Here is a 14,388-nt window from a genome sequence, read left to right as displayed (position 1 = left end):
CCAATACATTGTGCTCTTCAAAACAGATCTGGAAGCTCAAACAAAACACCATGGACTATCAGCAGCAGGAACCTCATTAGAAGCAGTTATAATCTGATCAAGGGTGACAAATTAAATATTCCAGCATGTTTAACTTTAAAAAGAGGAAGGCAAAATGGAAAATAAATGAAAGCGCAATTCCAACATTAAAGAATATGATAAAAGGCCTCAGCTTCTAATCAGTAATTAAAATCGAGAAACAGCAAGGAGCAGCAAACATTAGTAGGAATATTATAAACTCCAAACAGTAGTAGCAATGCACAGCATTGTATAAATCATATAATTACAGGTGCACTCACGAAGATAATGCAATAATCGTGGGAGCCTTTAATCTGTATGTAGACTGAGCAAAACAAATTCAGTAGTACTGTGGAGGATGCATTTATGATGAAATGTGTACGAAATAATTTGTTGGGAATCAACAAGTGAGCAAACTATTCTAGATCTGCTGTTGTGCAATTGTAAAATAAATAATGATCTGGTACCTAGACTTTCACGGGCTAGTAATCATAATATGGTAGTTCTGTTAAAAAAAAAGGTGGTGATTTAACTGGAAACTAGAATCTGAAGGAATCAGGTTTGAATTACCTAGGTTGATTGAGAAGTATTGAAATAAATGACAGGAACCAAGCAATGGTCAAGTTTAAATAATTAATGCTTAGTGAACTAGTTTTTTTAAAAAAGACAAACATTTTAAAAAAGCAATTGGAAGAGTTGTGCAATCATGGTCATCAAGTTACAGTAATATATATATCAAAGGAAAAGGAATACAATGTGCCAAGAAAATTTAGCACAAAAGATTAGGAAAATCGGAAATCAGCAAAGGAGATTCAAAGTACTGAAAGAGGGTTACAAGAATGGCTAGAAGGAAACATAAAAATGTAGGAAGACCCAGATTAGTTACCTCCCCATCCACTAAAATAAACATTTATCTTCTTCAGTTTGCTCTGTCCACAAAAGGACTGAGGTTTCCCACCTTGGATACTTCACTGGCACCTTCTAAAACTTCAGACTACCTATTATTCTATTAGCTAAGCTTACATCATCAAGCCATACATTAACTTAACTGAAAAATCTATTGCTTTTCCTTTTTAATGTCAAGGATAAATCCTGGAACTCCCTCTAGCCAGAAACTAACTTCACAAGAAGGTCTGCATTGCTACCTTCACCATCATGAGTCAATTAAGGGTAGACTATATATGCTAATCTTGCCAAAAACCCACAATCTATTGGGGGGGGAGGGGAAATTGCCAATTGTCTCTTGAATACTAAGCAGAAGATTCCCTGTAACATGCTTATGTCACTCATCCCAGATTCTGGAGCATTTTTGGCACTTGTATCATTCTTTTCAATTGCAAATAGAGTAAAGGGCATGAATGTGCATCTATCGTTAGAAACAGAAAGAACAAACAGGTTTTCGAACAGTAAAGTCACCCTTATGCTGTAAAATGTTTTTTTTAAACTAGATTCCAAAGGTAAATTTACTGGAAAGAACCATACAGGTCAACTGTTGCTACTAGCCAACAGGAACTCCTAATTAATCAATTTAAAATGGATACTAACATGTTGAGTAGTCTTGTTGCATGTTGAATGGGTTAGAAAATTTGCATCCAAAAGGGATATTAGGAAAGAAATCTATTCAATGCTATATTTCACTGTAATTAAGCACCAATGCAAAGCAGATGTGAAGCAATCAATCATTAGTTCAAAAATAGTCATGATGAAAAATAATTTGCTTACTGCTTCTACTTCAGAAGGATCATACCAGACGGAAATATATGGATGCTGTAAGGCATCATCCACAGAAATTCTCTTGTCGGGATCAATCACTAGCATTTTTGAGAGAAGATCTCTGGCCTGACTTACTGCAATTTAACACAACATACATATTTTAATGGCTGACATTTTTATAATTTACTCACTTTACAAGTTGTGTGGTTCTATTAAATACTGAAGGACCCAAGTCTTCAATAAATCTGCACAAGAGGAAATGTACCCCAAAGAAAATATCTTAGATTATACTTGCAAAATCTACAGTGATGCTAGAATGTTTGTGAACCTTGTAGAACTTTCTCTATTTCAACATAAATATGATCCAAAATGTGATCAGATTTTCACACAAGTCCTAAAACTAAATAAAGAGAACCTAATGTTGCCTGGATTGGGGAGCATGCCTTCTGAGAAGAGGTCAAGTAAACTTGGCCTCATCTTCTTGGAGTGGTGGAGGATGAGAGGTGACCAGATAGAGGTGTATAAGATGATGAGAGGCGTTGGTCGTGTGGATAGTCAGGGGCTTTTTCCCAGGGGTGAAATGGCTAATGTGAGAGGGCACAGTTTTAAGGTGCTTGGAAGTAGGTACAGAGGAGATGTCAAGAGTAACTGATTTTTTTAAAAAAAAACACAGAGTGGTGAGTGCGTGGAATGGGCTGCTGGCAATGATGGTGGAGGCAGATACGATAGGGTCTTTTAAGAGACTCCCGGAAACGTATATGGAGCTCAGAAAGATAGAGGGCTAAATTAGGTAATCTCCAAATAAGAACAAGTTCGCACTGAGCCGAAGGCCTGTATTGTGCTGTAGGTTTTCTATGCTTCTAATTAAACAAATAACATAAAAATCATTATACATTTCTTTTATTTATTGAAAATAATGATCCAATAACACATGCATTTGTTGGAAAAGTATATGAACCTTTGTTTTCAGTAACTAATGTGACCCCTTGTACAGCAATAACTTCAATCAAGTGTTTCCGGTAACTGTTGATCAGTCCTGCACATCGGCTTATAGGAATTTTAGACCATTCCTCCTTATAAAACTGCTTCAACTCTGGGATGCTGGTGGACTTCCTTGCATGAACTGTTTGCTTCAGGTCCTTCAACAACACTTCTATAGGATTAAGGTCAGGATTTTGACTTGGCCATTCCAAAACATGAGTTTTCTTCTTTTTAAACCATTCAGTTATTGATTTACTCGTCTTTTGGATCACTGTCTTGTTACATTATCCAACTTCTATTAAACTTCAGGTAACGGACTGCTACCCTGACTTTCTGCTGGAAAAATATGGATACAGATTTGAATTGATTGTTCCCTCAACAACTGCAAGCTGTCCAGTCCCTGAGGCAGCAAAGCAGCCCCAAACCGTGATGCTCCTTCTACCATGCTTCACAGATGAAATGAAATTTTGGTGTTGGTGCAGTGCCCTTTTTCCTCCAAACATAGCAATGTGCATTTCTGCCAAAAAGTTCAACTTTTGTCTCATCTGTCCATAGAACATTGTCTCAGAAGCATTATGGGTCATCCAGGTGGTCCTAGGCAAATCTGAGATGTGCAGCACTTTTTTTCCCCAGAGAGTCGTGGTTTCTTCTGTGGTGCCCTTCCATGAACACCATTCTTGCTTAAGTGTTTCTCTTACAGTGGACATATGAACAGAAACTTTAGCAAGTTCTAGAGATTTCTGCAGGTCTTTTGCTGTTACCTGTCTTTGTGCATCTTTTTTATAGGGCAGGGCACCTCTACAACCCACACCTCCAAACTCATCTCATTGACTGGAACACCTGACTCCAAATAGCTAATGTAAAGGCATCACCCTAGAGGTTCACATACTTTTCCCAAAAATACATAATATTGGATCATTTTTCTCAATAAATGAATAATTATAATGTTTTTGTATTGTTTATTTAATTGAGTTCTCTTTATCTAGTTTTAGGATTCAGGTGAAGATCTGATCACATTTAGATCATATTTATGCAGAAATAGGGAAAATTCTACAGCATTCACAAGTTTTCTAGCATCACTGTATCTACTTCCTTTTAAATATTTTGGTTACAAAAATCACAAATAACAAAATTAATTGAGCTATTTTAATATTCCCCCTAATGGCACAAAATTGAAATATCCAATATTTTCACAGTGATGGTGGTATTACTGGTAATGACTGGTATATTACAGATAAAACAATACTGTCTTTCAGCAACTGATTCATAAGTAGTTTTATTTCAGCTTATTTTTGTTTAACCTTAAAACCTCAAGCATATTTGAACTTAATTGAAGAACCATTTAAAAAAGTAAAGCATACCTTTTAACTTGTCTCGCTCAGAATCTGCTGGAAAAACCCAATCTGGAAATAACGTTTCAAAACCAAGCCCTGGATACTTAGGCCGATTCTCTACATAATTTCGTACAGTTGGCTGCAATTTCTTCATGAATTCTGCAGATGGGGTTCCTAGCTGTTCAATGACTTTATTCCACTGATCAATATCTGTGCCAAAAGGTTCAGGAAAACAGGTCCACACAATCTCAAGCCCCTAAGTTTTATTATTTTAACTGTAATAAATTTTATTAATTCACTTTAAAATGACTTCATTTGCTTTCTATTTGGACTTTCAACTCTATATTTATATTTCTATATTTCTCTATATTCCAAACAGTATATTTAGCAAAAATGTTTTGAAATACATATTCCAAATGAAACAAAACACTTAAGGAGAAACAGGTACTAAACCAATTTAATTTAAGCAACGTAAGGCTACTAAGCAATTCATCCACATTCAGGGTCATGGACAAAAAAGACCTGAATTAGCAAAGAATGAAGACAATGGAAAGTAAAAAAAAATCACAAAATTATAAAGTAATTAAGAATCAAGGTTAGCTTCAAGCACATCTTCAAAATGTTAATTTTAGCTCATGATTAATTAGGCTACCCGATAATGAACATACTTAAAATATCCCCTTCACTGAGTATTGCTCTTTACTAATCCTCCATTTATATGCAGAAACCTATTTGGAAGTTTAGTTGATCTCAGAGCTTAGCAAAATGCTTGCAGATGCCTCGACTCCAATTGAGAAGCCACTATCAGTGCACAGCTGAGGATGTTGTCTCCTCAGAATGCTGGCTTATATACTCTTCCAGGATCTGAATGGATATTGATTAGACATGGTGATCTAAACACTGAACAGTTTACCAGTAGCAGATTCTGATTGGCTAGTCCCTCAAAGCTAGCCAATCAGAATCTGCTACTGCTAAACTGTTCATAGTGTTTTGAACCAGCCAACCAGATCACCACATCTAATCAATGTCCATTTGGAACTGGAGTATATCAGCCATCATTCTGAATAAGACAACACCCTCAATGTGCACTGTGGTGCATGGCCAAGTGGTTAAGGCATTGGACTAGAGTTCTGAAGGTTGTGAATTCTAGCCCCAGCCCAGGCAGCGTGTTGTGTCCTTGAGCAAGGCACTTAACCACACATTGCTCCAGTCTACCCAGCTGAAACTGGGTATTGGGAAAATGCTGGAGGGGGGGTAACCTTGTGATCTATCCGGGGGTGGGGGGGGGGAAGAGAGAGTCTCGTACTCTCAGTGGCTTCACGCCACGGAAGCCGGCATAAGCACCGGCCTGATGAGCCTATAAGGCTCGGGACAGACTTTAACTTCAATGCACACTGACTGGCTTCTCAACTGGAGCCAAAATGTCTGCAAACATTTGGCCAAGCTAGGCAATCAGCCAAACTTCCAAACAGCCAACCTGAACTACCAATATTCTGTAATATTTCAGAAATCTATTTATAAATAGTAATCCTGATAATCCAGAATTATTCTTCTAAAGCATTAGCCTTAAAATTGCAAAAGGAGCAAAGGAATTTAGTTTCTATATTTTAGCTTTGAAGGAGGATAGAGTTATCTATGCAATTACCCTTGATTTCAATACAATTACAATACTGGCAGTAAATTATGGATGCAGTACCAGAACCAAGGGTTAAATAATCAGGAAATTAAGCCTACTAGTACTTGTCTTAAACATGCAGAACTCCTTTTGACAACAGTTTACCTTTTTAAAAACATCTTTAATACTGCCAGACACTCCAAACTACTTTGTAATATCTGATCCAAAGAGGACTATGCAGCAAAGAAACAATCAGGACAGAGTGTTCAAACAGGCTTAAGGATGTAAAACCAGAAAATGCCTGAAATACTCAGGCCCAGCAGCAAAAAGAGAGTAAATACTTCAGGTTGATAATTTTTACATTATAAATGGGGAAGTTAGATATCAAGCATGTTTTAAGTTGTACTCCACCCCACCACAGACACTGTTTCCTCCAAGCTGTGTGGGTATGCAGCTACGCAATAACTGAAATGCTCCCACACACATGGCTCTTGGTGCTACGCAGCTGAAATCTTCTTTCATAAAATATTTTATTAAAATACCACACAATTTTCAGGCCATGTAAAAATTTCCTACTCAAAGCAATGGTTGGTCTGCAGAGCTGTAAAAATAAAACTTAGAGGGGATGCGGATCAGACATTCCCTTTGTTCTCTCTATCTCTCCTTGCAATTAATTTCTTTTATAGTTCTAATACAAGGTTATGACCCACAATAATACGTTTTCTCCTCACAAATGTAGCCTGAATTTTGTCATTATTTCAGATTTTCAGCAACAGCACTTGCCTCTTTTCTATTAGTATAAAGGATGCCATTATGAAAAGGAATTTCCCAGATAATCCATTTGTACAGAAGCCATTGGAAAACAACAAAGTTCAATGGCCTTTAGAGCCTTATGGAAATCTAGCTCTGGATGGCTAAGCTATCTTGTGCTAGATAAGATCATCTCTGTACCTCGCAGACTCCTAGAATCAAGACAGCAAGGTTGGGGCCATTCTGAGTGGATAGGATGGCAGAGAGGGGTAAAAGCTTTTACACAGACAAAGCTGTTGCATGTATTGAATCTTCACAAAGGGAAATATAGAATTATTTTGATATTAAAACTAAATCTTCTAAATAAACAAATCATTTTGAGATGGAGGGTTAAGGTCTTCAGGTCCTATGGATCCAAGTGAAGTTTCTCACTTCTTTTAATGGCATAGATTATTAGGCATTTTTGCAGTTGAAGCTCTCTCAATAGGTATCTTGCTTAAATGCTCTTGGGAGGAGGTCATAGTAATGACATCACAAAATCATTTTATGCCCCTATGTTTAGTTAAAACTAGTTATTACATTTCAGTGTAATGTAAATCAGTTGTAGCCTGTCTGAATGATTACCCTGAGGGTCACCCTGACCCTCATAGTTATGAAATATTTTGAACGGCTTTGTCAAGCCTCATATCACAGCCAGCCTCCCCTCATCGCTGGATCCCCTAAAGTTTGCTTATCGTCCAAATCGCTCTACGGACGATGCAATATCCACCACACTGCTCACAGTTCTCTCTCACTTGAACAATAAAGACACTTATGCCAGAATCCTGTGCATTGATTTCAGTTCAGCGTTCAATACCATCATCCTGCAGAGACTAGTGGAGAAACTGTCGCTGCTTGGCCTTAACACTGCCATGTGTCGCTGGATTCTGGATTTCTTGACAGAGAGACCACAGTCAGTCCATGTTGGCAGCAACATCTCTGACTCCATCACACTGAGCACTGGATCCCCACAAGGCTGTGTGCTCAGCCCATTGCTGTTTACACTGCTAACACATGACTGTGCAGCCAGATTCAAGGGGAACCTGATCATTAAATTTGCTGATGATACCACAGTGGTGGGGCTCATCAGCAAAAATGATGAAACAATGTACAGGGAGGAGGTCAGACACCTAGAGAGCTGGTGCAGTGACAACAACTTGATGCTTAATGTCACCAAAACCAAGGAGATGACTGTCGATTTCAGATGGTCTCAGCCTGAACACACACCCCTTAGCATCAGCAGCTCCACAGTGGAGAGAGTGGAAAACATCAAGTTCCTTGGAGTGCAGATCTCGGACAATCTCACTTGGTCCAGGAACACCACTGGGATTGTGAAACGGGCCCAGCAGAGATTGCACTTTCTGAGGAAACTTAAACTAGCATCACTCCCCACTAACATCTTAACTACAGTCTACAGAGGTGTGGTTGAGAGTGTGCTGACCTTTTGCATCACAACCTGGTACTCCAGCTGCAGTGCTGACACCAAAAAAGCCTTGCAGAGGGTGGTTAGGGGAGCAGAGAAGGGAGTCTTCCTACCTTCTGTCCAGGACCCCTTTCAGAGTCGATGCCTCCAGAAGACACGGTACATCATTAAAGACCCCTCACACCCTCTCCACAAACTGTTTGTTCTTCTGCCATCAGGCAAACGTTACAGGAGCAGCTTCCTCCCACAGGCAGTCAGACTGCTAAATAGCTGCGCTACCTGACTCTGCTTTGGACACTTTTAACTTGCACTAGACACTTATAACTTGATGTTAACCGACATGTGGCTGTTGTGTTTTACTATTTATTGTTGTGTTTATTATTTAGTGTTGCGTTTGTTATGCTATGATTGCACTGCCCCTGGGAAACACTGTCTCATTCTGCCCTGCAGAGCTGATGTACGTTTAGAATGACAATAAAGTTTTTGAATCGTGAATCAGTACATCAAAGATGCTACACAGCTGAGAAAGCTCATTTTCATTTAATCAATTCCCTTACATCCGTCTGAAGCAGGACTTCCCACCCTGTTTCATGCCATGGATCAATACCATTAAGCAAAGGGCCCATAAACCGCAGGTTAGGAACACCAGAAAGAAATAAAGTTTAATCTATCTCATGTTCACTAATTTATGGATTTTTGTTATCACTCAAAACAAAGATTAAAGAATCTGAGTCAATCGAGTGTCTAAATATTCTGCCTGCATGGTTTATCTAGGCCAGTATCTGAAGTAGGGCAAATTAAATATTTTCAAATCATGAGAACATTTCAGTAACAATCGGAGAAAATATTGTAAGCGCGCTGCACGATACATTGAACATTAGCCAATAATTACAATACTCATCAATATGCAGATATTGCAAATTTACTGCCACTATATAATGTGATCAGATTAATTATTTAAGATACAATTTTTATCTTGGAATTCTTAAATACCTGCAATTTCTTTCAACTGATTATTTGTCAGGAAACTAGCTACAACATGAAATTACAGTTATATTGATGTGATCAAACAACCGCATAACACATGATGCATCAAGAAATGATGAGGAATCAGTATCAATGCTCTGCGCAGTGGCTTGCATGCATATCAGAAGAAACATCCAAATAGAAACAGACCAGAGCAATACAATCCAAAATGATTGTTGGATAATTTTACATGAAAAGAATTTACATAAACGGGCAAAGTTCATGAATTAAAGTATAACAGATTTCAGTTTAAAAAAAAATTGGTCTAGTGTATTTTTTTGTATAGACAAAACCCAAAAGTATGCTTTTTTATTTCTGTTATTTGCCGTTCTAAAGGGTGAATTGTGAAATTTCACTGAAGTTATACTAAACTCAAATGGGAAATTTATGATTTACATTTTTACAAAACTAAAATCATTTGCATGAAAAGCCTTCAAATGCAGTAAATGTCAAAACTTCAAATAAATAGCATCAAATATAGTCTATAATCTTAAATACAACTTGTACACAAAATACAATTCATAAAAAAAAATTTTGTCAATGATTTAGCCAAAATTTGGCTAAATCATGTTCTTTGTGAGTGTACCAATTCACTTCAGAAACTACTGCTTACTCTCTTTTGTTGGACAAATATTTTCAAACAGCAAAAGTTATGAGCCAGGTGGAAAGGAGAATTTTAAATGTCATTAGCAGAGGTAATTAACGTCATGCATGCCAACAGATTAAAGAAAAACACATACAGACAGCTTCACAAGAAAACATTCAAGAATGGCAAACTAAAATAACCTCTATTTTCACCTTAAAACTATTTTTGGTCCTCAGAATGAGGGAAAGTAATTGTCTTTTTGCCTGAACATGTATGACTCTAGATTCGGAAATGGCTGGGCAAGGATACGATCAGTGCCTTGGAATAGCACAGAACCTTTCAGCATTTCTCCCATGATGCACCCCACTGACCAGATATCAACTGAAAATAAAATGAAATGATGGATAATTAACATGCCTGTCAGAAAATAAAAACCAACAATAAAAAAATGTATTGAAATTTACACAATGTGACAATGACAAAGAATATCAATTTGAGCATTAAGACATTGCAGGGTTTGGGAAATGCATAGAAGCAAGCCCAGTATGCTTTTATATATTTTTAAACAATTAATGTAAATAAACAAACATGTATTTCTGTATGTACAAGGATACAATCCCTTCCAGAGAACAGGATTTTGTGGAGCACCATTTCTGCCATAATGCAACCAACAGACCATAAATCCACTGTATGGTTTACGTGGGTAAGGTTAACAAAACAAAAATGAAAAAAAAATTCTATTTAACATGTTACTGATCAAATGCAGAAAAAGCAATTAAAAAAAGGTGACAATGGCACAATTTACCAGTCCTGGTACTGAAAACTTCGATTACATAATGATACATTGTTTTATTATTTGAGCAGTAAGTGTCATGCAATTGCAAGCATTAAGATACACATCAGATTATGGGGTTTTAAGTGCTGAATTTTAAAACAAAGACTTTAAATTTTAATTAAGAAATTCTTAAAACAATGCCTGAAATCTACTTGATCTATGTGCAACTAGTCTTGAACCAGACACTATTTAAGTTTAAATGTTTCTACAATGTGCCTATCTATTCTACAAATTGTATTCTCAAAGAAAAAAAAATCAAGAAAATAAAAAAGGTGCATTTCCAACTCAGCTGGAATTTAATAAGTAATTTGCTATGATATTCCATGATGAAAAACATGAATAATATGGGAAAGTCATTTTTACAAATGGCACAGATCCTTTAAAAAGAGACACTGATACAATTTTAAAATTCATTACGCCCTCAGTCAATTATCAGCAACTTTTTAAGAACTACCATTTGTTTTTGTTTTTTAAAAGTCTGATAATTTAAAAATATTCTATTTCAATATTTACCGATGTGAATCAGATTACAAATAACTGGAACAATCCATATTAATATTATTTCTGTTTCTTTCACACTGCTTTAAGAAATTCTATTGCAGGCCCCTACAGGGGCGCTACAAATTTAGTATTTTGCTTAGTTAAATTAGGACATATAGCTTCATCAATTCCCCTCCACTTTATTTTTTAAAATAAAGCTAAATAAATATAAGGTAGATTTTAACGACTCGAGCAATCCTTCTAGTCACCCACTCAACAGCATTGCTGGATATTCCTCACAGAGTTGGAATTCACTCCCTGCCATTATTATGAAGCTTAAAAGGGAAAGCTTGTTGCAGCATGTCAAATCTAAGCCCTTTGCAATTTGAGGCTTACTGGGACTGATCGGCCTAGAGTCGAAAGTCATGGAAAATTTGGCTGCTTAGTAGTTCAAGATTCTGTAACTGGACTAATTCTGGTAAATTGGACTAATTAGCAATTTTAACAATAAACTATTTCAATCGGTTATGTTAGAAATATCCGATATGAAATAGCAAGGTGAATAAAACTTTAAATTTATTTAATGCATGGAAGAGAAGAAAATCCCAGAGACACACTATTAATGTAAGAGATCATAGAACAGTTTCAAAACCTTATTTGGGTAATGTTTTGTAAGACATGCTTTCTACTTTCCCAAAGTCAATCATGTTCAATTCTACATCCTTGTTTTTATACTGTACTAATAAAAGTAAGCCATGCTGATTAAAGTATTTATATGCTGGATAAACTTATCATAACCAAACTGAACTTAAATACTTCTTGTGGGTTTAGTACAGACAATCTCAGGATAACTATGGCTAAAATGGTTGTATCAGAGCATTCCTGTTGAAAAGTATATGTGGGAATGCATTTACTGACTAGATCAGTCTTAGCTATGATGTCCACCAGAAATCAAAGGGTCAATTGCCAACACATTAAGAAAGGAAACTGGGGTCATTTTATGCAACACTATTGGCAATAGGGTACATATCATCAAAACAAAAACTAACACCTGCAGTTGATAAAGGGGCAACAATGGCTCATGTTTCAGGAATTCATTGTGTCCTGTAAGTAATGCATCCAGCAAGAAATCCTTACCGTTTTCTTTGTACCCCATTCCTAGGATAACTTCAGGTGCTCTATAATATCGTGTCACTACATATGGGGTCATCATAAAATTAGTACAGGCAGTCCTTGCCAGTCCAAAATCTAGAATTTTCAGTGTGCAGTCTGACTTTACTACTATGTTGCTGGGTTTCAAATCCTATTGCAAACAAGAGATAACAGCTTTAATATTTAAAAAGATAACACACAGGAATTCACCAACTTAAAATAGTTTTTAAAAAGTCAACAATTCAATCCTTTAATGTCATGCTACAAACTGGCTTCCCATATCATTAATAGATCATGAAATATTTACAAACACTACAATAAAACTTAAAATTAACAATGTAAGAGAGGGAATTAAAGGATTTGTTTTCAAAACACAATGCTTTCTTTAAATGATGATTCAAAAATTGAATAAATTAAAACCCTGAGTACCTACTCTGTGGATAATGCCAGCTGAGTGAAGGTGTTTAATACCACATAACATCTGGTAAAGAAGGTAGGACATTCTCTCATGGTCTAGCTCCATATGGATAACCTGGCATAAGTTGGCATCCATCAACTCCATAACCAAGTAACTACAGAATACAGAATTAAAGATACAACCTTTACGAACTTCACGACAAACTATTCCACTGCAACTAAAATTTAGAATCTACAACTCTTGTCAAATTTTATTCAAATACTTACACATCTTGGAATTCTTCTAAAGACTTCTGTGGTGTAAATACATTCAACAAACTAATAATCTGCAAGAAGAATTTTATGTTATCAGATTTGTAGGCAAACAATTTTTTCTTTCTCTAAGTGCCTTTATTTTGGCAATAAACCAAGCATTAACAAACAGTTCCTGACTGATCAATGAAATAAACATTATTGTACAACTAGAACTCTTGAAATTTTGCATAGCAAGCAGCTGAATATTATGTCTGGATCACAACTAGAAAGCAACAAAACTATTACTTCTAAACGTTCTCACTGAACCACATTTACAAAGAAAAGTCATTTAATTTTAAGTGTACTTCAATTATAGATGAATGCAACCATCAATTCTGCTATAATAAATTTACTTTGAACTTTAATTAAACCAGATAAACAATACTGTAATGTTTCATGCTGATACATTTCAATGCAGTGGCACAAAATGTGTAATATTCAATACAGTTTTATCCAATTTTAAAAACTCAACATATATAATCCTCTTACGATACAGGAACACATAAAACAGTTGCTCACATTTTTATGATTTACACATTTTAGAAGAACAAGTTCTCTGTAAGCTCTCTTGGCGTGAGTTTGGTTCTGAAAAGGCCTGCTGAGTTTCTTAACAGCAACACTTCCATCAAGTATACAATCAAATGCAGCACTGTAATTCAAAAAGAGTTTATATAAATCTTCTAGCATTCAAAAGCCAGAAAAAAAAAAGTCATAATCGGCATCCAGTAGTCAACACAACTGACTTCATAAATACAAAAAGAAACTTTCAAATTATAATTTTACAATTATGTTCTGAAGAGCGTACCACAGAATATGATGCACCTTTTATTCTATTGCCTTCATATTTTTGAATAAACTTATTTTGTGATATGCAAAATGCAAATGACAAAACAAACTAATTAACGTACTATAAATTAGGTGCATCATATATATTGAAATAAACCTAGGAAGAAGCCAATCACAATAGCTGACATTTAAATGATACTGTGCAAAATAAAAATTAGGTGCAAATATACTTTCAAAATTCTATGACAGAAGTGGATTTTGCTCTCAGGCTTATTTGAAAAACTGCATTTCCATTTTAATGACACTTTGTTGAACATGAACCAATTTCTAACTAACTACAAAGAAGAAGAACTGAGATGCAAACAACTGCAAAAAAAGAACAAAGATGAAAGGGACTAGGGATTGCCAAGATAGGGAAGAGTAAATGAACATTTTTGAGAAAGGGGGATGGGATAAGGAAAAGAGGACAGGCAGGAGAGAATATAAAGTGAAAGCGAACTATCAGTTAAGCAGAACATACATAAAAATACAAGCAAGATAATGCATAACTGAGAGTACCCTGGCCCTTCATGAATTTATATAGAACAAGTGTTTCAGTTTGTGACCCAATTGATTACATTTTGAGATCTGCACAATATACACTTACCAAACAATTCCCTGTGCCCCTGAACCTATGGGCTTCAATGACTGGTATCGCTTAAGAACCGTGAAGGTGGAATCACCAACTTGTACACTATAGAATCCTGCTTCACTGTTAATTTCACTCATGGTGTAGTGTTTTTTGCAACAGAATCTTTATCACTCAGTTCTGAAAAAAAAACAAACTCAGCAATAACAAGGATTGAATGCCAATATGATAATTGAATTCAAACAGTAAAATTAACTTTTTGAATGAAATAT

At 36.0% G+C, this 14,388-nt stretch overlaps 1 protein-coding gene across 12 annotated transcripts in view; it reads right to left on the bottom strand.

Annotated features, from left to right (window-relative positions):
* LOC132405488 (mitogen-activated protein kinase 9) overlaps window positions 1-14,388 on the bottom strand; it is a 48,643-nt gene that overhangs the window by 19,726 nt on the left and 14,529 nt on the right. For all 12 annotated transcript variants that reach the window (XM_059990334.1, XM_059990336.1, XM_059990324.1 and 9 more), the window contains 8 exons: window positions 14,135-14,296; window positions 13,222-13,351; window positions 12,676-12,734; window positions 12,425-12,563; window positions 11,977-12,142; window positions 9,834-9,905; window positions 4,113-4,295; window positions 1,780-1,904 (listed from right to left, as the gene is read on the bottom strand). In XM_059990334.1, coding sequence (XP_059846317.1) covers window positions 1,780-1,904; window positions 4,113-4,295; window positions 9,834-9,905; window positions 11,977-12,142; window positions 12,425-12,563; window positions 12,676-12,734; window positions 13,222-13,351; window positions 14,135-14,256 — 996 coding nt within the window. In that variant the 5' untranslated portion in view covers window positions 14,257-14,296. The remainder of the gene's footprint in view (window positions 1-1,779; window positions 1,905-4,112; window positions 4,296-9,833; window positions 9,906-11,976; window positions 12,143-12,424; window positions 12,564-12,675; window positions 12,735-13,221; window positions 13,352-14,134; window positions 14,297-14,388) is intronic.

This window comes from Hypanus sabinus, chromosome 15 (genome assembly GCF_030144855.1).
Source record: "Hypanus sabinus isolate sHypSab1 chromosome 15, sHypSab1.hap1, whole genome shotgun sequence".
Lineage (NCBI taxonomy): Eukaryota > Metazoa > Chordata > Chondrichthyes > Myliobatiformes > Dasyatidae > Hypanus > Hypanus sabinus.
Note: the sequence above shows the minus strand (reverse complement) of the source record. Positions and strands in the feature narration are given on the sequence as shown.